We start from the raw sequence: 26,933 nt of genomic DNA on the forward strand, positions 1-26,933 counted from the left end.
CCCTCCTCACCTTCAAGACATCAGCTCCCAGCACACATTTTCTTCCCTACCACTGGAGGGATTTCTCTTGCATGAGTTCCCAGCTCTTTGTTGCTCCTCCCGCAGGAAAAGTTCCCTCTGGGTGTCCTCATCCATCCCAGCAGTGACAGGGGCCACCCACACCACACACCAGGAAGATGCCTCTACCCCAGGCCAGACTCTTCCTGCAGAGGTTTAGTTTGCATTTGCCCTCTCTCCGTCCTGGCAGGATTTAGGATAGTTGGGAATGCAGGTTGGAAGGGACTGTGGGAAGTGTTTTAGGACATTTGAATCAGCTGGGCTGTTTTGGAGAAGGTACCTGTGTGACAGGTGAGTGGGTGCTCCCAGCCAAAATGGATTTCTACACACCAAGTCCCCCAAACCCCGACTGCCCTCACCCTGAAACCATGAAATGACTCTGGACACTTTGTCGACATAAGATACCCTTTATTAAACATACTCTTAAAATCCAAAACATGCTCAAAGCAAAATCATAAGCAGCAATCTGGTTTCCTTCCTTAAATCCCTGACACGTGGGTCACTGGAACAAGGGGCTGCCCCGTGAGACAAGGGGCTGTCACCTTCCACCCCACGCTGCGCTGGCAGCTCCTGCCTGCCCCTTATCCCTTCTGGGTGGCCGAGGACGGCACTGGTGTCACTCATGCCCAAATCCCGTCTCTCCTGTGCCACCCAGAGGATGGATTCTTTGCTCACAGCCCGGCGGCAGCGCTGCTCGGCCAGAGCATCCTCCCGGCCCCTCTCCATCGCAGCCGCGGTCACTCTGAGCGAGGGGCAGCGCCCACCCACAGTCACCCCGGGTCTGCGGCCGCCCCATGAGCTCGTCTGGCCGCTGCTGCAGCCTTGGGGACACCGCTCAGAGAAGCCAGGAAACCTTCACGGTCACTCCTAAGTCCTCCTTGTTCTGCTGGCAGCCACAAGCACCCTGTGCCAGGGTGCCAGGCCAGCTGTCCTTGTCCCCTTTGGAACCAAGGTTGGGCTTTGGTAGACGAGGTGCCCCGAGAGCCCGATTTTCTCTCCCCTGCCCATGCTGGAGACTTAGGGAAGAGATGGCTGCCGTGATTTTCTCAGCTTAGCATGATGGTGAACCTCCAAAGCTCTCCCTGTGTGGTGCTGTGGCTCCTTGGGGCTGGGACACCCACCACGTCCCCAGATGGGGACAAGGTTTGTTCCCAACACTTCAGTCCTCCCTGCTGTTTGCAGCTCGCACCTTGCATGCCACAGGATGGCGTTTTAGAGATGTCACCCCCTCACATCAAGGACCCAGCCCTCGGTTCTCAGGGAGGAATCTGGGAGCTGGTGGGCTTAGAGGAGGCAGACAGCTCAGAGGAAAGAGCAGTGGGATGGCCAGCTCCAAACCCACCTCTGGCAGGACCCACACTGGGGCCACAGAGCAAGCAGCTGCCATGGCCCTGGCTGTGAGCCAGGCAGAGAAAACACCCCCAGATCGCAAAAGCGCTTCATCCCTCTTTAGGAGCCACAGCCATCATCAGCACAGCCCCTGCTCTGCCGTGGGGGATGGCACTGGGAACCTGCGTCCCACACACACCCCTCCAGGGACACTGCTTTCAGTGCATGAACATCTCTGTGCTAAGGTGGCTCAGAAACCACCAGGCAGCTGTGTCCTGCAAAGAGGAGGTGGCCTTTACTGCCACAGCCATGTGACAAAATCAGGTGGTGGAAAGGGAGGCTCAGCTCTGGGCTGCCCCAAACAGCTCCAGAGCCCAGCAGATTGGAATGCAGGGTCTGATGCTCCTTCAAGGGATTTCTGACTGTCCCTGATGCTCTCTGGAGTGGAGCCTGGCCTCTGCCAGTGGTCCCACCAGGCCCACAAGCTCTGTGGCTTTATCCCTCCTCCTTTATTATCCCTGTGTGTCTGCCCTTGGAGCAAAATCCACTTATGCTGTCAGCCCAATGCTGGCCAGAGGGATGGAGATGGGGGGCAGCTCCCACACCCTCATCCACCCCTTGCTACAAAGTGTTATGAGGAGGGCAGGACGGGTGGGACGGGGGTGACACTTTGGCACTTGTTCCAGACAGAGGGCACTGCCCAGAGCCCTGAGCTCACAGCAGGGCGGAAGACAGAGAGGATAAATTATCAATGCCCCAGGGGCTGGTGACAGGGCTGGGGAGTGGTACCAGGTCTCCCGCCCACCCCTGCCACCCTACTCCATGCCCTGGGGAAAAGCAAGCTCAGGGCCAGGCCCAGGAGCCCAGGTGGTGCTCAGGAGGAGAGCAGAGGGAGGGGGAGCTTTGAGGGCACCATTACCTCCAGTGCATTAACGGGGACATCCCATGGCGTGGGGACAGCACACGGCAGGGCAGGGGCATGGGCCAGCAAACCTGGGGGGGGGGGGCGGCCCCCCATGAAAGTCACCAGCTCATGCACCAGGGATGCCAATCCCAACACTCTTCCTTGAACCCACACCCCTGAACATCATCCTCCCACTGTCCCCACCCACCCACATCCCAGAACCCCCTCGGTGAGGTGACCCTGTCCCATCTGCTCCACACTTTGGAGAGGAGCCTGGGGGTGTAAGATGACCAGGGGGAGGGGGCAGGAGGGGACCCCAGCCCATCCCTGTTAGGGCTGGAGAATGGGAAGGTGCTAGTGGGGGACTCCAAAGTGACATGGCTTTCAGCCCCCACGGAAAACAAGGTTACCGTCTTTTCTTTTGAAAATCAGTCCTGGTACAGCTGAGGGGTGGAGGTGGCGATGCCCACGCTGCCCGGACACCAGGGTCCCTCTGGGTGGGCAGGGGGGTCTGTGCCCCCACCGAGGCTGAGCCCTCACACGGGCAGGGCGGCCGCTGCCTGCTCCGGGTCCCGGGGGCCGGGGGGGCGGCGGGGCCACGTCTGCTGCAGCCCCACGTTGTTGTTGGCTGCCTCTGGGCCTGGGGGGAGAAAATGGGAGTTAGGGGCTCCCAAAGCCCACTGGTGCACTCGGCTCGTTTTTCCGTGGGGGGTACGATTTATTCTCCCAAAGTAACGCCCACCTCCCCAGCCTCCCGCTGGGTTTTGGCTGCAGTGAGGGCTGGGGGGTGCCTGCACTTACCTCTCCAGGCTGGGGGAGCCCCTTAAACCCCCAGTTTCTCAGGAATGCTGAGGGCCAAACGGGAAGCACAGCGCGACCATTGCTGCGTTTAAATAACCCAGACGAGGGGGTCTGCCTGTGCCCCCTCTGCCCAGCCAGAGGCCACATGCAGGTGCCCTGTGGGGCTGCAGGTCAGGCACGAAGGGATGTCCCCCTGGCCTGGCCGGTCAGGGGGCCACCAGCAACGGGTGACAACCAACCCCCCGGGGGACGGGACACGATGGGGGGTGCAGCTCTGGGGGGACTCATGGGGGTCTCACCTATTCCTCAATGTTAATGGGGCAGGAGTCCGGCACGGCGGCTGCGTGGCAGGAGAGACCAGAAGGCACATGGTGAAGGTGGGAGCGGAGGCGGCGAGGGGACACGGGGACATGCACACGAGCGAGCAAACGGGGTGACCGCGGGGCCTGGGGGGGTCTCAGCGCCTGCGAACGGGGTCCGGGGACGGCCAGGGGGCTGCTGCCGGGCACGGGGTGAGGGGTCCCCATGCGTGGAGCCTCCCGGGGTTTTGTGCCAAAGGGGAACCGAGGGGTGGACATGCTTGTGGTGCGGGGACAGCTGGGCCCCCGCATGCCTCCTCTCCGGCTGCAGGGTCCCAGTTCAGGCAGCACCCTTCAGCTGGGGCAGGGCAATGGCAGAGCTCAGCCCGTGGCTTGTGTCCCACCACCAAACCCATCAGAGGCTGCGTGGTGCCCTTAGGAAGGGGGTGCACCCCTAAGGCAGCTTGGCTGCACCCTCCAGCGAGGTTAAGCCCTGTGCCCAGGGCAGCTCTGAGCCAGAGGGACAATGTGAGGGCATGCCAAGGCCAAGGGCTGAGGCTTTCTCAGAGGGGAAGCAACAAAATCCTGCTGCCTGCTGATTTATGGGAGGTGACAGCTGCCATTTCGACTGGCTTTTCATGGCGAGCTCAGGCTGGAGAGCGAGGCATGTTAAGTCTGCAGATCCCGGAGGGAACGGATAATTAAACAGGACCACATGTACATGCACACGGAAATCCCATTAAGAGCTTGATATTGCCTAAGTCACTGCAGTGCTCCAGTGCAGAGACCCAGCTCTGCTCAGTGCACCCTTGCGAGGCTGCCAAGGAGCAGGGCTGGGGCAGCAGGACATGGTCTGGCCCTGGAGCAGGGTGCCAGCCCTGTGCCCACCCACCTCCCACCCCTTGTGCTGCTGGAGAGCTCTCCCCTGCTGTCAGCAGCTGGGAGACCTGCCCTGGGCAGAGCAGCTCGCCAATCCCAGCCTGGTGAAACCCAACCAGCTCGCCTGGCCCACTGCTCACAGCTTGGAGCATCTGTGGCTTTAAATCAGCAAGAGGCCTCAGGGCATTTCGGGTTTTCTACAGCAGCTCCCCAGCACCCCCGCCCCACCTCAGTGCCAGCCTTTCTGGCAGATGCTTTTCCCCAGTTTCTCTTTCCAAAGCTGTTTTTACCACCTTGCCCGCAGCAGAGGCTGTGGCTGTGGCCAGAGGATGCTCTGAACCCTGGGGACAGCCCCTGCAACCCGTGCTCTGCAGGATCTATAGGTTTTAGTTAAACCTTGTGTCCTAAAATCCCCAGGATGGAAACTTTCGCCTCCTCCCAAAGCTGTTTCCCACCAGACTGAAATCTGCAGAGATTTCATAAGAAGCTTTGAGGAACCACATCCCGCGCCTTCATCCATTACAGAGAGGACAAAAACATCATTATCAAATGTCACCAGCCTGGAGACTGTCCTAAATGTAGACTCTTGAGCACCACAGATCTCAAGGGCCAGGATGCAACTGCCTTCCCTACAATCAGTGAATGGGGTTGTCATGAGCTGGGTACAAGCCCTGAGGAATTTTATGAAGTATACAGCCAAAACAAAACCACAAAATATGGAACACCCCCAGTCTGTCTCACCATGAGCCTAAAGGACTGTAAATTTAAAGACACAATACTGATCGTAACTCCTTATGATATAGAAGCTGACTGTACCCTAGAGGGTCTAAGGGTGCCCAGAATACCCTCCATAACTGCTCCAAAAACTTCTTCAAAACCCATAAAATCAAATCTGAACATTTCAAGGTCAAATTGGTTGAACAACAAATACTGTTCAATCCTAGTCCTTAAAGAGATGCAGACCAATGTTTCTGCTATCAGACCAAAATGTTAATCTTTTTACAGGTACCTCCTCTGCTGGGTGGTTTTCCTGGCTAAACCAGAGGCTGTTACCTTGCACATCTAACTGATATATTGGGAACTGGAACAGGAGTACTGAACAATATCAGTCTTGAAACTCTGACTGATCAGTTGGGTGCAACCATTAATAATTTGAACACTACAGATCAGCCCTTAAGGTCTTCCTTATCCGCTCTTGGAAGCACACAGTGGTCAGCTTCAAATATCAAAAATATCCAGATGCTAATGACCAACTGGCTGATGGTCTGGGAATTGCTCAAAGCAGTGTCTTCAGCACTCCGCTATATTCCAGCTCAGTTGTGGTTACACTCTACCAGTGCTGGGATTATCACTGAATGGGGAAAGGGACTTCTATTCATTGAAATTTGAAAGGGCATTTCAATCCTGGCAGTCTTTAATCAAATTTTCTTATGTCCCCATCACCAGAAAGGTCACAGCGTTTGTCTTAGCAATACATAGTGCTTCTTTATATACCAAGCACCAAATCCTTGTGGTAGGAATGGGATTTAATCCATTGGAACACTGAGCGTGGGCTTTTAAGAGCAATCATACACATGCATGGCAAACCACTGATGTAGATGGTTGTGTGGTGAGAGAATGACAGGGGCTTATAAGTAAAAGTAATATTTTGAGAGCCTAAGCTGTGTGTTTGGACACAAAACTGTGTCTATCATTTCAAAATGTCGCCTCATTATGACCCTGAATCCATCCCAGTATCCACAGAATAAGGGTGTGTGTGCCTAAGAACCCTTGTGACAATTTAACAGTGGATGACACAAAGATACAGCTGTGCAACCGCTTGAACCATGTATTTATAACTTCTCCTGTACAGCAGGGTGTGACTTCAGCTACGCCCTGCCAAAAACTGCACCAAAACCTGGGTTAGATATGTTATGTGAGACTTTGTCTCCAGTCCCTACTGGAATGGACATTACCCTGGTTAAAAACTGCTGGAACATCCTGATCTACACAAACTGGTACAACTCAAAAAGGAAAAGTCAGAAAACGGTGATCACTGTCCATTATTATGTGGGAAAAAATGCCTTGTATCCTACAGCGAGTGAAAAGGGATAGAGAACACTGTGTCTGCTATTCTCAGGGGACCATGGACAGCCCCAAAGCCCCCACTCTGCACCTCCTCTGCCCCTGGTCCCAGCACGAGGGGCAGCCCTCTGCTTTTCCCCACAAATGCCAAGACTAGATCACGCCTCTCATGCAGCAAACTTGTGCTGAGGGCTGCAGCTGCTGGACACACGGACAGGTGTGGTGGCCAAAGGATGGAGAGGGCATCCTTGGCTGGGCTCAGCCCAGGGACCAGCTCCTGCACCAGGCAGGGGATGAGGCCAGTGCACATCTCACAGCAGAGCAAGAATTTGACCCTGTGCTGGAGCCATCTGGGCTGCAAAGCTCTCCCTTCCTCATCCTCCCCCCAGCACAACCAAGAGGGATGCAGTCAAGGATGGTTTTGGCCGCTGCCACGGCCAAGGGATGCTTTGCTAGGCCCTCCAGCAAAGCAGAGGTGCTGCTGGGACACCCCCAGCTCCCTCCCCAGCCCCCCCAGGCCAGCAGGACTCAGCCAGCTGCTGGCAGAGGGTGATGGGGGGGACACAGGGCTTTTGTGGCAGGCACCTGTTCCTCCCCAAGAGCCTCAGCCGTGTTTCTCCAGCACAGAAACCACCAGGAACAGGCAAGGCAGCAGGAGAGGAGGCTTTCTCAAAGAAGTGGGGGAGAAGAAAGGATTTCCCCTCCCTCCAGTGGGTTTCACCCACCCTCTTGGCTCTCCAGCACCTGCTGCAGGTCTGGGACCTGCCACAAAGTCCGTGGAAGGGGCAAGGCAGGGGCAGAGTTGCTTTCAACTTGTCCACAAATGTATTGACAGAGACCCCTTGGAGGGTGTTGTCTTGGCTTTTTGGCTCGTTTCCCCACACAAAGGCTGAGGAAGCAGAGCCTGCAGGGCTGGGCAGGGTCCCCAGCCCACTGCCCCCTTCCACACAGGGGCCAGGGGTGTTCAATACATTTGTCACCTTTGGGCAACTCTGGGCAGGGAAGGGGCACAAGCGTGGGTAGAGAAAACCGTGTTGGCACAGAGCGAACATGAACTTTCACGCAGACGGAGGAGCCTGGGGGGAAGGAAGAAAAAAGAAGGGATGGAGAGAGGCTGGGAGGAAACAGAAGTGGAAGGAGGGTGGGAGAGAAAGCATGAAGAAATGGGAAAGATGGATGAATGTTGGGGCTCTGTAGAAAGATGACCTGACGGACACACCCCATCTCCCTGGCCTTGGAGGAAGAGGAGGACAAGGCAGGCAGCTCCTGCTGTGCAGCTGGACTGTCTGTTGATCACATCCCAGTGCAAAATATTGCTGTGCCCACCACAGGCCTGTAGCAGGCTACAGCTGTGCCACACAGCCACCTTCCTAAGGAGGACTGGTGCCTCCTGGGGTGCCAGCAGCCCCTTGGCCAAGGGACAGAGAATCCCAGCAAAGCAAGTCTGCAGCCCCATGGGGACAGCCCAGTCTGGACAGGCCACCCTGACCTACGGGTGGTGACGTGTCTGGTGCTCAGCCCCACGGAGGGACAGGTGGAGGAGTGCAGTGAGGACAACCTGGCGGGGATGTTAGTGGCCAGGATGGTGGGAATGATGGTGATGGGAGAGGAGGGATGGATGCAAAGGGCTGGGGGGATGCAGGGAAGAGCGGAACTGTCCCCCCCACCCCAAGTTCATGTTCAGCAGACGGCCACTCACCAGGTAAGCAGGCCTCAGAGCACAGTTTATTGTCCAGCGCTTTCACGTGTGCGATGCCCATGTCATTGTTATTGTCACACCTCAGACCGAGGAAAGCGCCTGTCCTCGGGCCTGGAAGGGAGTTAAGGCAGTTAACGCCACGGCCGGGCTGGGGCTCGACGTCGCCTTTTTAGCACTGGGGGGTGGGATTTCTGGGGCTTTTCCTCTCCCCTCCCCAGCCTCTTTCAAAAACAAAAAATGACACAGAAACGATGCATCTGGGTGGGAGCGGGTGAAGAGTGGACAATAACGCCTGGGCGCGGCCCCAGCTGCTCCTTCCCTCGCGCCGGCCGCATCGGAGGGCAGCGGAACAGCGACGATGCGGCCACGGGCACACACACGAACCTGCCCAGGGTTCAGCCAAACCTTCCCTCTGGCACAGCCAGGCTGTGGTGGCACCCATCACCTCCTGCAGGAGCCTCTCCGGCACCAGCGGTGCAGTGAGAGCTGCGTGGATGCCAGGAAGAGGCAGTAGCTGGATGCGTGGGGCAAAAGAAGCCGTAGCCAAGCTTTTGCAGGGGGGGATGGAGGCTTTTGGGGATGAGAGAGGTAACTCTGCTTGTTAGCATCGCTTCTACAAGAGATCAGCCTCCAGGTTCTTACCTGCATCCATCAGATGCAGGTGACTAAACCTCAGGAGGGATGTTCCCAAATGTGCCAGTAGCCCTGTTAAGAACAGGCGCAGGACTGTGTCCTAAGGAGAAAGGCCATCCTACTCCCAGAGTTGTTGGGATGCCCATGGATGTCCACCACAGCCCCTGGTTGTTCCTGTTTGTTGTACTTGAATCTCCCCATCAGCATAAGCCTCTCTGCAGGTCAGAGGCCATGATTTGGGGATGGGTGTTCCATGGGTGTTCCTGCTTTCCAGCTTGGCTGAGCATCTGGGTTGGATGGGGAAATAGTTTTGTTGTATTTTTGCTAAAAAGAGACTTGGAAATGTGGGAGGGGGCACACTGTGGGCCTCCCTATTGCCCAAAAGCAATCCAGGGCAGTTGGTAGCCAATGGCACGGAGGTGACCACCTCTTTCCTTGGCTGTCTGAGCTCAAGGGAGGAGGCGAGAGGAGCCCTCGATGTGCGTCTGTTGACTTGTGAAAGCACATTGAGGACAGGCCAAAGAAAGTGAGGAAAGCATCCCAGAGGGAACAGCTCTGCAGCCCCTTCCTATGGGAATCAGCCCAGACACTGATTTCTACAGGGGAGAGTTTCAGAGACTTGGGGAAAGACCTTGGCGAGGGAAAAAAGCACAGAGAGAGAAGCCTCTTTCCCATTTGGCTCATTGGAAAAACCAATGGATCCTACACACCAACCACCGTGTGCTCTGTCCCACGCTGAGCTCTCTGGGCTCCCCGTGGCTGGCTGGCTCCCCCCACCCACGGGTGTTCAGCCCCTCCGTGGGTGTCCCCGCTGTGAGAGATGTTTCCCTGATTCCAGTGCTCACAGAGTCCCCCAGGGCTCTCCCTGATGGCAGCAGGGGAGCTGGGGACAGCCCAGCATCCCCACTCGTGGTGACAGTGAGCTGAAAGTGAGGGGCCAACAACAACCCAGGGCCTTTTACCGTCTTCCTGCGTGGGAGAGGCGTCCTCATCCTCCAGCACATCGTTGCCCTGCGGCACAGGTGAGAGGCAGTGAGTGTTAGCCCAGGGCTGTGCCAGGGGCTGTTCCCAGCTCGCTTTGGGAACATCCCTGGCCCTGGGGATTCCATGGATTCAGTGGGGCACAGTCCCACTGCCCCATCCATCCCCAGGGCAGCCCGCAGAGACATGGATGTGTTGGCAACCCCTTCCCCAGCCCAGTCCTGGGGGAATGTGGTGCCAGCTGCCCAGCTTTCCCCTCGATGGGCACAACTGGGATCCCCCCACGGTGCCAGGTGACACCACAGCTCCCAGCTCCTCATGGGATAGTTATGGTTACCTCAGCATCACGCTCCTCGGCAGAAATGCTGACAAAATTCAGATCCGGGGACTCCACAGGTGTTGACTGTAGGAGGAAGGTGGGAAAGATGGAAGGGAAAAAAAAAAAAAGAAAAAAGTCTGGTGCCTGTGGCTTAGGAGGAGAAGTTACATCCCATGGGGAAGCTCTCCAACCTGGGCTCCACCAACAACCCCCAGTCCTTACCTCTCCATCAGAGGCTGTGGCGCTTGCGGCCGCAGGTGAGGGGATCATGTCCCCCTCCTCCTCCTCCTCCTCCTCCTCCTCCTCCTCCTCCTCCGTGCCAGGGGCAATGTAGGAGCCAGACATGGAGGACACGGTGTCGGTGCTGAGCTGGGAGTGCTGGCTCTGGGAGGAGGCCATGGACATGACGGACTGAGCCAGGCTGCTGCTCACGGGCTCTGGGGGAGAGCAGGGGCTGAGGGGGCTGCTGGACCCCCCCACCCACTGGTGGGAGTCATGGCACAGCACCCGCTAATGGAAGAGGGGCGAATGAGGAGGCGTGGGGTGCCGAGGAAGGACTGGCTGCATGCCACAGAGTGGTGGGTGCAAAGCTGCCACCAGCAGGTCCCCAGGGCTCACAGCCCCCATCTCCAGGTCCACAGGTGGTAAAGCAGAGGTGACGCCCTGGGGCTCCATCCAATGTCCGTGGCAGGGAAAGAAGGGGCCATGCCCACCCCTCTTTGCATCCCCCCACAGTGTGACAGTCCTGAGATCACAATGCCACTCGCCTGCCTTGCCAGCACCTATGAGCCCCTCCACGCTGTACCTTCTGGGGAAGAGATGGTGGAGGAGAGGGGTGTCCCAGTGCACGAGGACTGGTCGATGGCTCCTGATGATGACAGGGTGAGGTTTTCACTCTCTGGTGTCGCGCCACATTCCTGGAAGAGGAGCCCATGGGAAGGATGGGATGGGGGATATTCAGCATGGATGGCCCATCTCGTCCAGGCATCCTTACGGGTGGAGGAAGAGCCAGGAGGGGCAACCCCAGCAAGTCTCTCTGATCCCAAGCCTCCCCCAGACCTGCTGCCCACCCAGTGCCTCAACTCCTTACCAGCACGTTTCGGACAGCGCTCACCTCCTCATGCCGGGCTGGGGATCTCCTCCTGGAGACCCTCAGCTCTGACTCGGTGCACGACCTCTCATCCTCCTCTTCAGGCAGGATAGAGGAGTTCTGCGAGATGGACCTGGCCAAAGGGGCAGAGCAGAGGGTTTCACCCCTGCCCACAGCCCCCTGAGCACCCCCAGACTCGCACACCCACCCCAGTACTCACTTGGAGATGCTTTTCTTCAGCTTGAGCCCCGGGGGGCCGCAGTCGGGCAGGCGCTCGAGGGGTGACAGGGCCCTCAGGGGGGGCAGGGGGCCGTCGCTGCCGTAGGAGGGCAGGGTCCCCACGCCCGGGGGGTCCCCCAGGGCTCGCAGGGGCAGCGCGGCCGGCGACGGCGTCAGCGGCCCATTGAGGGCCTCCAGCAGGGACACCACCTCGTAACCCGGGGGGATGTTCTCCGAGGACTGGGGAGAGGGGGAGATGGGGTGAGGATCCTCCCTGGGCCATTTTTGCTGATCCCCTCACTCCCAGTGGGATCACGATGCCCCAGGAAGAAGCTCAAACCTAGAGAATGGACACTCTGCCAAAAAACTTTTTTTTTTTTGTAATAACAAGCCTGCGTTTTTTGCAAGATGAAATTGCAATAAATAAACAAACCCTGTTCTTCAGAGACACACGGATCCCTAAACCTCCCCATCCTGGCGGAAGAGGCCAGGGTCCCACCTTCAGCCAGGCACTGACCGAGTGCTCCTCGGAGTCGGAGGTCTGCGAGGCGATGATGGGGTTGAAGCTGGTGGGCGAGAGCGGGCCCAGCTTTTTCCTCATGGCTCGGATTTGAAGCAAGGCTCGGAAAGCTGCGGTAGCAGGAAAAAAAAAAGGGAGGGCTGCAAACCAGGCATTGAAGGGAGACTTGTCAAAAGATGACACCCCATCTCCCAAGAGGGATGTTCCCAGTGGGGCTAGAGGGACTGCAGAGCTCGAGGGTGGGAGATGCCAGCCCATTCCCAGAGATGCCAAGCAGCCCACCCAAGCCCCCCTCCCGGGCCTTACGCAGCCTGCAGATGGGGCAGTTGTTGGCCTGGTAGCGCAGGGTGTCAGCACAGGTGTTGCAGAGGCAGAGGTGGCGGCAGGGCAGGATCAGGGTGTCCCGGACGTCCGACAGGCAAACCACGCACTCGGCGCTGTTATCACTCACCTCGTCCTCGGCCACCTGCCCAGGGGACAGGAGGGAACTGCTCGGCCTCGGGGGTCACCAGCCCACATGGCACCAAGCTCTAAAATACTGGCTGGGTGCTCAGAGACAGTTCTGCCTTGCGTACATGGGCTGCCTGCTCTTGAAATGCCCCCCTGGGACCTCATTTCTCCAGGAGCCTGGGAGATGAGGCCAAAGGAAACAGAAACCTGAATTTTCACCCGTTTTTACATGTCAGAGCAGAGCATAGGGCACATCCCATGCCTTGAGCTCCATGCTCCCCATCTAAGCCATCACCCTTCCCCCATGGGACCACAAAGGATGGGGGGAAAAGCTCAATCCTTCAGTTTTCTGCCTCCAGCAACTTTGATGCCAACACGAAGTGTCCCCAGCTCTGTGCTGTGCTGCAAACTCTTGCCCTGAGCATGTTTCAGCGGCCAGACCTGTGCTAGGGGAAGGGAAGAAGAGAGGAGGGAAGACCCCTGGGATGCAGGCACACACCTTGGAGTCCTGTGTGTTGTACTTGTTCTCGATGCCATAGATCTCCTGCAGGAGGTAGCTCACACCATCCACCTGCAACCCCATGGGGAAGGGGTGAGGAGCAGACACCTTGCCCAGAGCCACTGAGCTCCCAGCCCCCTGCTTGGGCCAGCCCTCCTCCCCCCAACATCCAGGGGTTGTCTTTGCATTGTTAACCTCAAAATTGCACTCCCTGGGAGGCAGGGCCAAGGCTGGGAGAAGCTTAGGGCTTTTGAGGCTCCCCAAAACTCCTCAGTGCCTTCCCTGCAGGGTGTGCAGGGACACCTGCACCTCAGGGACACCCCAACACTCACCACTTGCTTCTGCTTGAGGGGCTTCACGCAGAAGGTGCCATCACTGTGCTGGAGGGAGGAAAGAGCACATGGGTGGGGCACACCTGGGCTGCTGTGCTGGAGCACTCACCCACCCTGTGGCTGTCACTGCTCCCTCCCCCCCTCCCAACAAGCCCATTTTGCAGGAATTCTGGCTTTTCCTGACAGCCCAGCACCAGGCTGGCTGTGGGAGGTCACATACATTGCAAAGCCAGAGGTTTGCTGGAGGAAGGAAGATGGAGTTGAGCCCAAATGCCTTAGAAGTGAGTGCTTAAAATGAGGGAATAATCCCAGGATTTGAGGAGCAGCCCAAAACATCCCCAGCACAGCAGCACTGTCCCAATCCCCAGAGATTCTCCAGACTGGTGGGTACCTGGTGGGTGATGGAGGTGGGAAGGGGAGGATGGCCCCAGCTTGGCACTTACCTTCTCAAAGGTGGCCAGCAGCACGTGGCAGTGCCCACTGTGCTCTGCAAGACACAAAGGAACACGCAGCGCTCAGGGGACATGCAGGGGGACGGGCAGAGCCACGGCAGAAGTGAGGAAAAGCAGGAGGCTCTGCCCATCACAATGCCAGCAAACTGGGAATGGCCATCCCAGCAAGGAACCCCCTCCTCACCCTCTCCTTCATCCACCACCGCCTGCACCACCATGGGATAAACCTCGCGGTCCAGGTCAAAGCCCAGCTGGAGAGAGACAGGGGAGGCTCGGTGAGATGGAGCCGTGCTGAGGCTTCATCCCACCTCCACCTCCACGGGATGATGTCGGGGCTGGGGGGACCCACCTCCTCCTCGCTCCACTCGGAGGGGTCGATGGTGTGGGAGGGCACACAGAACTGCTGGCACACCCCCCGCTTGTAGTGCACCGTCTCCGACTGCAGGCTGTTGTCCCTGGGGGTGTAGCTGTCCCGTGGAGAGAGGACAGGGTCAGGGCACCACGGGTGTCCCCACACTCCTCCTGCTCTCCCCAGATCATGGAGATGCCAGGAAAATGGAAGGGGGTGTGTGTGTGTGTGTGCGTGTCACCTCCCCTCCCAGATGCCTCTTGGGGCTGAGGTAAGAAGTTCTAAAAAGGGCTGAAATAATCCACGGGGTAAAGTAAACACAGGGCAGCCAACACAGCATAGCAGGGGACAGGGACAACTCCACAGCCAACCTGGAGGCGTTTGGGGGGGAAATTATTTCCCTTGATCTCCACTCTGATCTGAAGGTAAAAAGAGGGAGCAGGATGTGACAGGGAAGGAGGTGGCAGGGGTTGGCAAGGACCTGGTGGTGGCACCTGGGGGAAACAAGGAGCCCCCTCCAATCTCAGCACCACCCTCAGCTGTTTCCTGTCCTGAAGAGGAAAGATGCTCAGGGAGGGAGGCTCCATGTCCATCAGCCAGGGACACAACCCAGGCTTGGGGGGACATAGGCCAAGCTGGGGGCATGATACAGGCCTGGCTGGGGCCCCTCACCTCGCCACCCCATTGTGAAACTCCTCAGTTGCCTGGTAGTAGATGGTTATGGCCACGCGGGCGTCCGTGTCGAAGGTGAACTCCACGTTGTAGTGCACCTTGGCTTTGCTCACTTCTTCCCCCGGGGTCTTCACCTCCTCCGAGCACCTGGGGAGCACAGAGGGTCCAGGAGACGGGCCTTGGGGTGTTCCAGGATGAATCCCCTCGGCACCAAAAGGGGCTGCTGCCCTCCATCAGGGGACACTGAGGCACAGCCAGAGTGCCTGGCATGCCCAAGGTCACGCCTGCAGGCTGGCAAGTACCGCAGACAGATTTCAGCCGTAATCCCGAATCTCCCGGCCCTGCCGCAATCCCCAGCCTCCCTCCAGCAAAGCCTTTGGAAGGTGGGGGAGGAAGAAGAAGCAAAGCACTTCAAAGGCAGCGCTAAGCTCCTTTAATCCTGCGGCACTGCCTGTGCTGGCATGCGGGAGGCAGGAGGGGAAGGGCACGTTCGGAGAGCAGCGGCTCATCCCTCCCTCCCTCCCTCCACCCATGTGGGAATGAGAGCAGCCCCGTGCCCACCATCCCTAAAAACACCCGGCTGGACCCTCCCTCCCCGCGGCTCGGGGCCGTGGGTGCCCGGACTCACTTGACAAGGCGCAGGGTGTCCTTGCGGATATTGATTAAGCTCCTGAGGGTCTTCACGGGTTCCTGAGGAGGTGGAGCAGCGTAAGGGAACTAGGACGAGAGAGACACCGGTGAAGGCAGACGCACACGGGGGGACGACGGTGGCTGTGGACCCCCCAGTGACCCAAACCCAACACCCTACAGAGGGAATTGGGGTGGCCTGGGCATCCTGATGGGTGCTGAGCACCTGCAGCTCCTGCTGGCATTTGGGTACGAGGCAGCACGATGACAGGGACATCCCTACACAAACAGCAAGCCCAGGACAGCTGGGACAGTTTCACTGGGGAGGGGACACACAGAGGGGCTGTTTCTTGTCCCTTCAGCTGGAGGGCGAGGGGGATGTGGGGCACAGAGCAGGCAGCTGCTGACGGATTTTTATGCTGCTGGATGAGGCTGGGCAGAGAGAGGCTGAAGCTCCCTCCCTGTCCACCAGCTGAGAAAAAAACAGGCACAAGTGTCCCTGTTTCCTCCCTGTGGTGGATGGGATTTGGGTGGTGGGAACCCTGCCAGCCCCGTGCCCAGAGCAGAGAGCCAGCAAGATGTCTGGGCAGGAGCAGGCAGGCAGCAGCGTCCCTCCTCCAAGGTGACATTGTCCATCCCAGTCCTTTCTGTTCACTTGACAGGGGCTACAGGGCTCCCTGGGGAGAGGGGACACGCTGGCACCCAGGGGACACCCTCTCCTTGGCACTGCAGTCACCCAAAGGAGACTGAGGGCAGTGGGATGCAGGACCCACCTCCCCCCTCCATCTCCATCTCCCAGGTAGGTTGAGCTCCAGGAGGGATCAGCCCTGATTAAGGCCCAGCTCGTTGGCAAGCTGCCTCCATGTGCCAGGGGACAGCCAGAGCCAGGAGGGTGTCAGGTGCCATCAGGGATGGCAGATGGTCCAAGAGCCTCAACTGCTGCCACTGGAGAGGGAATAGTGTCCCACTGTCCCTCACCAAGGCACCCACGGCACCCCAATACCAAGGGGACAAGACTGAATTGTGGATGGCACTTGGGATGCCCTGCAGGGAGCCAGATGCCCATTTCCCACATCCCTGGTGCTCTCACATCATCCCCTAGCCTGTCCTCAAAGCCATCATCACCCTTCCCATCCCCAGAGCCCTGCAGAGCAGGATAGATGGGACTGGGGGAGCCGTGCTGGGCTCAGAGGGACAGGAGGGGACAGGCAGGTGGCAGAACCCCTCAGTGCAGCTCTGTCCCATCCCTGCTGCACCATCACCACGTCCAACCATCTCACAGCTCTGATCCCACACGTGCCACTAAAGGCAGGTTAAAGCCGAGGCTGCACACAGCATGGCTGATGGAGATGAATTCCCAGCACTGTGGAACTGCTGCTCTCGTCCTCTCCAGGTGGGGGAAAGGGCAGCAGAGTCATTAAACCGCTGTTAACGAACTTTTTTATGAGTCACTAAATGTGCACCTGCAGAATCAAGCACCTGCAGAGTCACCCATTGCAGCTGGAGGGGAGAGAGTGAGAACACGCTCCAGGCTGAGGCTGAGCCATTGTTATGACATGTTGTGCCATGTCGTGATACGTCCCCTGTTGTTCAAACTAATGCAGCCACCCAAAATTGCTTTTTTGCACCTCACCCAGTCAAACCATACCCAAACCAGCCCTGGCAGGGAAAGCACCCACGGGTGTACCCCCCCCTCCCGCTGCAGCAGCCAGGGGTGGGTGACAGAGGAGGGAAGGGACAGTCAGGTTCCCTGGGTGCCACCCACAGGGGCCGTTGGGCTGGGCAGGATGGGGAAGTGCCACAGGCAAATTTTGTGCTGCAGAAACCACTTCGGGCTCTTTCACTCCCACGTGTGAAAAGCACTTTCTGGGGGTGGTTGGATTTTATTTTTTTTTTTCCTTAAATTTTACAAGCCAGATTTTGCACATCAGAAGGGGGCTATTCAGAGGATGTTTTGCATCTCCTCACTTTAAATCAAGCTGAAACACAACAGAAAAAGAATGGATAATGGTTGCGGTGAAGTTAAGAATGTCATCCACGTGCCTTACAGCAACATTTGGTGCAGGCCAGCTTCTGTTAAAGCGAAATAAAAACCACCCTCAAAAGTCTGTCTTGGGGTTTTTCTACAAGCAAACCCCAGCAGCTTGGCGTGGGCAGGGAAACCCAGTGGCACATTTCGACAGTTCCTGGCTTCCCCTGTGCTCTCTGAGTGCCTCCAGCAGCTTCTCTGCTTCTCAGCCCCTGCATAGTGGCAGCTACTTAAACCTGCAACGCCCTTCTCAGCCCCTTGGGAACCTGTTCCCAGCTGGAAAATCCAGATTATCACGTATCCATGGAGGGGAGAACCTGCACAGCCTCCAGCTGCCCTGCACATCCCTGTCGCAGCAGTGCTGCTCATAGCTCAAAGTGCTCTGCTCACAGAGGACTTGGGACACAATTCTTCCAAGATCTCCTGGCCCTTGATCCTCAAGGAATCCAAAGTTAATCTCCCACCAAAAAGCAGTGGCTGTCTTTAATGTTTCCAGCCCAACCAGGGCTCTCACAGAAGGCCAGAAAGCAAAAGTATCGCAGCCAAGAAGCAACAGGACAGGACTTGGATGCAGCATCAGAGAGGCCCAAGTGTTGCCTGGACACAGGCTTGGACCACAACCAACAAGGATCCTCCCCAACTCCTCTCTGAGCCCCCAAAACTGGCCTGACCCCAAGGTCCAGCCCCAGAACCCCCTGCTCCCCGGGGAGACGGGATCTTGGTCACAGCTCTGCAGCCCACAGCCATCGGTAATTAAACCGGAGCAAAACAATTTAGCTGCTGATGCTGTATTAATTCTCTCTGCTGTTTCCAAGCTGTTCCTTTGCCTTCCCTGCTGCTCTGCTGTCGGTGCTGCTGACATGGGAACTGCTCACTGGGCAGTTTAGAGGCTTTTCCTGTAATCAAGAGGATTTCTCAACACTCACTGCTGGTAGAGATCCTGAGTGCTGATTTCTCATTTTCCAGGGAAGTGCAGAGGATGGAGACAAAGGCACTGCCTTTGCCCACCCAGTGTTCATGTGCTTTGTGGGTGCTCCTGACCTTGGCTCTGCCGGGATCCCTGCTCTGGCACAGTCCAGGGCTGGACAATTCCCTGCTGAAGGACCACATGATGCTGCCAAAACACTACCAAAGCCAATTCCAAGGAGGAAACAGGAACCTTGCTGGCAGCAAGCAATGCTTGAGAGCTGGGCCAAAGCACCAGGCAAGTTTATCTCGACTTAACAGAAAAGGTTTTGTGACTTTTAAGACCTCATCCTGAATCTTTTGTACACTTGACCCCTCAAACTCCTCCAGCTACTGCTGGTGAGTTGCCCCACTGCTAAGAGGCACCCAGATGAGAGGGTGACATCACTCCCAGACTGAGCCCCTGCACTCATTTCCTCTCTTTCCAAAGGCAGCAAGCACAAAAACCATCTCCAGAAGCCTGGGGTGCAGGGATCCCCCTCCAGCTGGGTTCCCTTGTGCTCTGAGACCAGGTGGAGCTGGCAGCACCCAGCACTGCAAAACCCATCCATGCCATCGCCAGCCTCAACCTACCCCCACCTTTTCACTTCTATTTTATTTCTTTCCCTTTCTTGCTAGAGCCTGGGGAGTAATTTCATCTGTTCCTGTACAAGCTGCTCTACTACCCTGAACCACACCAGCGTCTCTGTGTTATGTCCCCCACCATGTGCCCTCCTCTCTGGGATATGGCTCCTGGATGAGATGGGGGAGACAAGAGAAAACACAGCTCTTGGAGAGGGAATGAGAAAGAAGTTGGATTAAATCAGCCCAATTCCCCTTCACCCTTCATCCTGGAGAGAGGACAGGCTGCAGCAGGAACCCAACCCTTGTATGAGCCATCAGAGAATCCACTCAGCCCGCTCCAGGCAGGTTTGGCTGGCTCCACCTGTGGAGGGGGACAGCCAGCAGCCTTGTCCCGCACACCCCATGGCACACAGAGCCAGCAGCGGTTTGGGAAGGGGCGTGCCTGTGCTCCGGATGCCCCCCAGCCCCGTGGCCCCGCTGGTACCCACCACCACGGGCCGGTTCCCCAGGAAGTTGAGGTCGCTGTTCTCGCCAAAGAGGTACCCCTCGGGGTGCGTGGAGTCGAACTTCTCCCCGCCCATGATGAAGTGGTTGGCAAAGTAACTCCCTGAAATGAGAACAGAGCGAGCGCCTGAGCGGAGGGGGTGGAGGGGGTTCAGCCGGGCGATGGAGCGGCACAAAGCCACTGGATCGATGGCTCGGAGGTGACTTTGTCCCCAGGGTCACCTTGCTGGTTGAGCTCACATGCTGAGAGCCCCCAGGCAGGCAGAAGCTGCCAAGAAGCCACACTCCTTGCCTGCCCTCCCCTCTTCCTGCATCCCACCCGCTTCAGCACCACCGTCCATGCCTGGGCACACAGAGCCGGGATGGGGAGAGGCTGGTGCAGGGGTCCGGGCCCTGGGGGCTGCTCTGTTCGTGGGATTTACCAGTGCCTGCTCCCCTTTCCCTGTCTGGGAAATCCCTGTGAGCCCCAGTATGGCCTGAGCCACCCAAGGTCACCCTGACCTTCAGCCATCCCCGCGCTGGCAGGAGTGGACGGATCCTGGTCCGTGAGGAGGGCTCCTGGGGCAGCAGGGCAGAGCTAATCCTGGCCAGAAACAACAGCTCATGCCCCGAGGAGGCAGGAGAGGCAGGGGCACGGCCTGACCGGCCAGAGGAGCCAGGCTGGATCCCACATTCCTGGGGATGCTGCCGGGAAGGGCAGCACGGACCCAGCACACAGCCCTCAAAACGGGCAGGGCTGCTCCTGCCCAAAGGATGTGACAGACCTCGTGTGCCACCCAGGGTAGCATGTCCACAGCCAGACACTGCCCAGATTGGCTGCAGCTGCCACCAGGAAGGTGGGCAAAGCACAACTGAACCGAGTTCTGTCAGTTCTCACCCTTCAGCCTTCCCTAGGAAGGGCTCGCCTGCAGGAGGCAGGATTTTGGGGTCCTGTAGACCCACCAGGAGATCAGCACCTGCCCTGCAGAGTGCTCCACATTGCTCTGATGAACACTGGGCAATGACCAGGGTCCCTTTTTCCCTCACTGGGCCAAAATACTGGAATGTCCTGGCCCGGAGCTGGAAGCAGCCCCCAGGTCAGGCATTTCTCCACCAGAGAATTTCCTCCACCCTGGCCAGGAGCCAACCGGTTCCTGCTCCTCATCTGTGAGATCTGGGCTGTACGGGGAAAGCATGTTGTGGCACAGCAACTGGCCAGGCGGGAGGGTTGGGACTTGAGGGGGGAAAAAAGGGAAAGGTGGACAGGGATGGGGCTGCAGCAAGTGGTGAGCAGAAGCACAGCAGTCAGTCAGACATGGACACAGTGTCCTGCATCCTCACGGCCACAGGGACAGGGTTTAGCTTATAAAACCCCCAGACTCACCAGCACAGATCCATCTGCACCCCCCCCCCCCCCAGGGGGACACCCCAAACCCAAACATTTGGGGACCACAGATAAAGGAGATTAAGCCCTGGGCTGCAGCTCTGCTTGTGGGTACTGAGGTCAGAGCTTGCAATCAGCTTCCAGCAGAGGCAGGGACTGTGCAGGGCTGGATCAGGCTTTAATACTGCACTTAAACCCAAAACGGAGCCCAAAGCCCAGGGGGAGGAGCGGGGAGGAACTTCAGGCCAGGAGGGATGAGTGGGGTCACACAGCTCTATCCCGAGGCCCCGTGGCACAGGGATGCCCGGATGCAGCGAGCCCGTTGGCAAACGTCGACCATCAATTATTGATGCCTGCTGCTTTCAGGTCCCATTTTCCGTGTACATAATTTATAGGCAGCTCGCCTGGAAGGACTCGGCCACGTGGAAAAAAAAGCCCCAAGAGCAAAGTGCCTTCGGAGCTGCCTGCAACAGCACAGCCAGGGGAGAATGGGGCCATCCAGAGCTTTTCCTGACACCGACTTGGAGCAAGAGCAGGAGAGGGCAAAAAAATTACATTTAAACATGGAGAAAAGCCACCCCAGCGCTGAGAAAAAGCTGGAAAATGGAGCACAGGCTCTCTGTGATTGGCCCAGCCACAGTTTAGTGCGTGCTGGGGGCTCCCACAAGATGGGCAGAGCAGGTGAGGACCACGCTGCGATCACCCAGTCTCCCTGCCAGGGGTTGGGAGCATCCCTGGGTGCTGCAGGCTCCCAGCACATCTCCCAGAGGCTTCAACTCCCTCCTGACAGCAGGCAGAACCAACTCTGTGCTCCCTCCCAGGAAAGGTCCTCCTTGCTGTTAAACAAGAGGCTTGAGTCATGCCAGGCTTTTCCAGGGAAGCACCAGGGCACCAGGAGTGTGCCAGTGACTCCCTGGACATGGCTGGGGGGCAGAGCAGGGAAGCACCTTCCCAGGCACAGCCACCTTATTATGGGCTGGCTGTAAATCCAACGCCCACTCCCAGGGAAGGAGAGCCTGTCAAGGACAGTCACATCTCGGGAAGGGCTGCACAGGGTGGCTGCTGGAAAGGAGGAATAAACCCAAATTGTCTGAGCTTCCCAGCAAGAAAAAAAAAATAGTCTTTGTGTCCTGCACATCTGCTGGCACCTGCACATGGGACACATCTGGCACCAGCTGTCAGCTCCTTTTCCCCATGAGTGCCAGTGACGCCACCTTGTCCAGGTGACAGAGAAGGGCAAGGACCCTTGTGTGTGCTGTGCCCGTGGCCCTGGCATGCAGTGACACATGTCCTGCACTGTGCCCCAAGCCATTGCTGCTCTGCTGGGCTCTGGTACTGCAGCCCCTGGCTCTCCAACGTCACAGCCTCACTCTCCAAAGCTGCTAAAACAGAAAAGCTCATTCCCGGCTCATCCACACACTCCTGTTGAGGGAAGCACCGCGCTTGCACAGCTTGTGGTCAGCCCAGACAGGTGGCCATGGCACGGTGCTGGCACAGGGACACCCTGTGGCTGTGGGTGCCAGCACAGAGTGCTGTGATGGGCTGGTTAAAGGCTCTGGGTACTTCTGACCTCTGGGCAGCCCATTATTTCATTCCGTGCTCTAAAGCGGGCAGCCAGAGCCAGCGGCAGCCGGAGCTGACGCCAAACCCGTCCACAGCACTGCTGCGTCAGCCCTTGCACGCCATGGCCCTGCCACCACCTGGGCTCTGCCCCAGGACTGGGGGTGTCACTGCTGGATTAATCCCTGTGCTCCTGCCCCCAGCCAGGGCCCTGCTCGCAGTCCCATGTGCCCCAGGGAAGCTCAGTGCCAACCTCAGCTGGGGCCAGGGGCTGAAAGCTGGAGACTTGCCCCAAAAGCCGTGCCAGTGGGCTCCATCTGAGCTCTGCTGGCTCTCCCTCCCAGTGGCAGCCACGGAAGTAAATCTCAGCCTTTGTTTCAAAAACTATGGTGTAACTAATCCCATTGACACCCTGTCTGGAGGGGATGGGACCCTCAGGATGGGAAGATGCTAAACTGGGACAAGACACAGCTGCCCTCTTCCCATGGGCTGCACTGGCCATCCCGAGAGAGCCTACAGTCCAACAGCCAAAGCCACATCCACAGAGAGAGGGAAATGCCCCAAGGTCCCATGAGATTCCCCTCCTGGACCACATTTCCAAGGCTGTTTCCAGGTGGCTTTCGAGGTGAGGGAAGCGCTGCTGCCACAGAGGAATCAGCTCTGCTGCCCAGCACGTCCTCCCTCAGCTGCCAGCAGTGCTGAAGACAAATCCCACTTGGATTAAAGGCACACCAGCCATAATCTCCCAGGGCCACCAGCCTGCCCTTGTCCCAGTCCATATGGCTGTGTCACCTGGGCACCTCTTGCCCCTCTCGCAAGGACCCTGGGCAGCACCAGGACCATCCTCCCCAGCTCTGCCCAGAGCCCCGTGGTGGGGCCAGGCCAGCTGAGCACAGCCAAGCGCCCTGGACTCTCCCTGAAAGCCGGAGTTAAACATCAGCCTGAGGTCACCAGACCTCTGCCAGCTGGAATGAGTTTGGAAGGGCTCAGCTGGGTGCACTTGCACCCTCCACCCCTTCATACCAAGATATTTCAAGAGTCCTTAAATAAAACAGAGTCCCGAGGGAAAAACTTGTAATGCCTGGAGACACTGTCCCTACAAAGAGCAATTCCCTGGAAGGGCTGGTCCAGCCTGGCATCAAAGTGACAGAGGTCTTGAAACCACGTAAAAAGGGGAGCTAGGGGAGCCCTGCAGGAGGCCAGGCTGTCAAGGATCAGCCATCTCCAGCCAGCTGTGCAACCTATTTTAGATTTAAAAAAAAAAAAACAAAAGGCAAGCACAGCTTTTCAGGACAGGCACAGGGTTTGTGTTGGCTGTAATTCTTGCTAAGGAGGTCTTTAGTTGTAATTAGTGAGTAATTTGTCACAGCGCTAACGATCCCACCGTTTACCTTATCCTATTAACTACCAAAATAGTTACCTATTAATAATATTTACTGGTGCAAGGATCCTGTGCAATCTCCTCACATGCACACACGGTGCCCCGGGGTATCACCCACCGGTGCCGGTATTTCTGCGGCTCTGAAGCGCTGCCCACCCAAGGGCTGGACCCCATCACCCCTCCCTCCCCAGCGTGTCCCCCTCGGACACCCGCTCAGCCCGGCCCTCGCAGGGAAAAGTGAGGCACAGAGGGGAGGGACGGATTTTCCAAGGTCACGCACAAGGTTTGAGACAGGGCCGGATTCGGGAGCGGGAGATGCATCACCAGCAAGCCTGGAGGCAGGGAGAGGAGCCGGGAAGGCGAAGGCTCCCCACGGCAGGGGCTGGGGTGCTACGATGGGGCAGAGCCCTGGGAAGGAGGGATCCCCTCCAATCCCTCCCATCCCAGCCTCCCTCATCCTCCCGGGAATTTAAACCCAGGATTTTTCCGAGCAGCCAGCACCCGGAGTAACCGGCGACCAAAAGCGGCTCCGGAGCCCGGTGCCGCAGACCACAGCTACAGAAATAATCGTAACAATAATGTCATTAAAGTCGCGTCAACTCAGCCAAGTTTGGGAAGCGGGGAGCACTGGAAAAGGGGCGCCCGGAGAGGGGGGACCCCCATCCCTCCCGCGCCGCACTCACGCAGGGTGCCCCCCACCAGACCCAGATTTTTAGGGTGTCCCCCCTGCGCGTCAGCGTTTGCTTTGGGGTGCGCAGGGTCACCCCCGCCCGGAGCAAGGTCGTGCCCGGTGCCCGCCCGACTCGCTCCCCTCTTTCCCTCCCCATCGTCGGCACCGGGACGCCAGAGCCCCCGGGGGCTCACCGGATTTCGGGGGGTATCTGTAGACGGAATTAGCGGGGATATCCACTTCCTCCACCCCTGCGTTCTGCCGGCTGGTCAGAGCCCCCATGGCCGTGCCGGGGCTCAGCGGGCGGGGGGCGGCGGGGAGTCCTCCCGCCCGGGACCGGGACGGGGGCCGGGACCGGGGCTGGCGGCGGCCCCCGCCCGCAGCATCCTCCGCTCCGCTCCGCTCTGCGCCGCGCCCGGCGCCGCCTCCGCGGCACCGCGGGGCTGCGACATTCGGGGCGGGGCCGGCATCAGCCGGCACGCCCCGACCCGCCCCGGCTCGGCCCGGCTCGGCGGTGGGGTGAGGGACGAGGTGCTGCCGCTGCCTCCCCGGATCATCCTGTCCCGGTGTCCCCCACCCAGCCAGTGGGGTCTCTCCCTTCAGGTGTTACTTACCTGTCCCCCCACGGTGGCACAAGCGTGCCCACAGTGCCACGCACCTGCCAACCCCCATGTCACCCCAGCTGCCTCCAGTCCCGCTCAGTGCCCCTCCTCGCCATCATCTGCCACTCTCAGGCACCCCCCTCAGTGACTTCTGTCCGCCACGGCCCACACTCCTCCCACCCGTGTCCCCAGCCCCTCCAACTGAGTGGCACCGAGCAGCAATTCCAGCTCAGAGACCCCCAGGGGCAGACTGGGCATGGTCCCTCTGTCCCTGCACCCCGTGCCGCCGGTGTGTCCCCTGGGAGAAGGACAAGCCCCTCACTTTTCCCGACAGGTTATAGGGAGAAGGATTTTGTGCAGCTGATGGCACAGGGACTGATCCCCTCCAGCAGCACCTCAGGGGCGCGCAGCGCTGGGGAGGGGCCAGGTTAAAGCCCCCCTCCAGTGCACATCTCCATCACCCCCATCCTGCCTTCCCAGCTCCGCTCCACACCAGGAGCAGCTGCCCCCGCCGGGCGCAGCCTCTGGAGGCAGGGAGCTGCCTGTCCGCTCCAGTGCACCCCAACAGATTCCCCAGTTCCCCCAGCGTTAAATTATTGGGAAGCACTGGTCACCTACTCATTTTCCACTTGCAGCCGAAGAGGAAGGATGGACCCTTTGACCGCTCACTTCAACCCGCCGGTGATTAATTAGTCCGGCAGCGCCAGTTAGTGGAGCATCACATGATTTTGATTTGAGTTGATAACACGGGTGCTATAAATATCAAACGGGAGATGTGCACGGAGGCGGATCAGCTGCCCTGATGTCCTCGGCTACTCAGTGGTGATGAGCAAAGGCCGTCCCTGGGGCTCCCCCCTTTATCCCCTCCCTGCAAAGGGACACATGGACCCTTCTCCCAGCTGCTTCCGACCCACACAGCCCCAAAGGCAGCTGAGAAAAGCCAAATCAAAGAGCAGCCCGGGGTGGCTTTGTATCCCGTTTGTCAGCCTGTCACTGTCACACCGGGACCCATATTCCCAGCGGTGACACCATGTCCATGCTGCTGGATGTCACACCTGGGCTGGGTGCCAGCTGGAGCACCGGCTCCAGAAGAGGAGGATTTAGACTCCATGATCTTAAAGGTCTTTTCCAACCCAAATGGTTCTAGAAGGAGCCGAGGGCACCATCCACACCCGGAGTCTGCTCCAGCTCTCAGTGCTGGCGCCCAGCTGGGAGCCCTGAGACCCCAGGAACTGATCCCTGCTCACTCCCAACACACAGTTTTGGGGATCCTGTTCTACACATGGATAATTTAAAAATCTAGCACAGCCCAGCATTACTGAGCTGCCAGCCCCGCTCCCCTGCCTCGCTCCAGCCAGCACCGACAGCGGGAAACTGGGAGAGGGAGCCAGCACATTTCATTACCGGCGCACAGCAGAATGCAGGGCTTTAGTGCAGATAATAATTCAAAGTTATCCCCGTGCAGATCCATAACCCGGCAGTCATTACACGCAGAGCCGCTGCCTGCATGCACGGCTCGTGGTGTTTTTTTTTTTTTTTTTTTTTTTTTTCCCAGCGATTACTGCAGCAGAGGATTTTGTAGGACAGTGCCGCAGTGGAACGCGGGAGCGCTGGCAGGAGCTGGGTGACGATACGGCTTCGAGGGCAGGGTCCCTCCCAGTCCTGCCCGACTGCACAGCCCAGCACACGTAAAGACAGGAGAAACCCCAGCAGCGGTGACCTGGAGGGGGAATCCAGAGAAAATGCAACGTTTAAACCCAAAACGCACGTGTTGCTGGGCAAGATGCAAGTCTGCAGCCCGTGCTGCCTGGCTGCGGGATTTGGGATGTGTGACACGGGGAGAGGATCCTGCCTCCTTGTGCTGAAAGGGAAACCGAGTCACGGTAGAGCACAGCAGTTAATGTTCTAACAGGAGGGTGTGCAGCTCACCCACGGCAGAAAACTGTTGTCTGTACACCCAGTCCATTCTGAATTCCCCCAGCAGTCACTGGCACAAACTGTGAAGCCACCAGCCCCTCACCTCCTGGGCTGGCTCTGCTCTGTGCAGCCCCGCCAGGCAGTGGCAATGGCTGGGGTGGGGGTGACCCTTCATTAGTGGCTGCTCAGGGCTCCCCAGCTC

General features: G+C 58.3%; 1 protein-coding gene across 4 annotated transcripts; it reads right to left on the reverse strand.

Annotated features, from left to right (window-relative positions):
- Window positions 1-454: 454 nt before the first annotated feature.
- Window positions 455-25,513, reverse strand: RNF157 (ring finger protein 157). 4 transcript variants are annotated; one of them, XM_066200465.1, is made up of 20 exons: window positions 24,407-24,617; window positions 19,223-19,341; window positions 15,177-15,265; window positions 14,549-14,695; window positions 13,877-13,994; window positions 13,712-13,778; window positions 13,519-13,562; window positions 13,076-13,123; window positions 12,744-12,815; window positions 12,101-12,260; window positions 11,792-11,904; window positions 11,276-11,514; window positions 11,080-11,188; window positions 10,771-10,882; window positions 10,188-10,402; window positions 9,984-10,049; window positions 9,628-9,676; window positions 8,033-8,143; window positions 3,391-3,431; window positions 2,853-2,930 (listed from the first exon to the last, which is right to left on the reverse strand). In XM_066200465.1, the coding sequence occupies exons 1-19, from the start codon at window positions 24,492-24,494 to the stop codon at window positions 3,391-3,393; spliced, it is 2,007 nt and encodes a 668-aa protein (XP_066056562.1). In that variant the 5' UTR covers window positions 24,495-24,617; the 3' UTR covers window positions 2,853-2,930. The 4 variants fall into 4 exon arrangements, with proteins under 4 accessions (XP_066056560.1, XP_066056562.1, XP_066056559.1 ...); XM_066200463.1 differs by lacking the exon at window positions 3,391-3,431 and having other exon boundaries at window positions 455-2,930; window positions 24,407-24,596; XM_066200462.1 differs by lacking the exons at window positions 2,853-2,930; window positions 3,391-3,431; window positions 24,407-24,617 and adding exons at window positions 4,536-7,409; window positions 25,433-25,513.
- Window positions 25,514-26,933: the final 1,420 nt, after the last annotated feature.

This window comes from Chamaea fasciata, unplaced genomic scaffold (genome assembly GCF_029207755.1).
Source record: "Chamaea fasciata isolate MVZ Bird 193981 ecotype frontalis unplaced genomic scaffold, bChaFas1.0.hap1 SCAF_19, whole genome shotgun sequence".
NCBI lineage: Eukaryota > Metazoa > Chordata > Aves > Passeriformes > Sylviidae > Chamaea > Chamaea fasciata.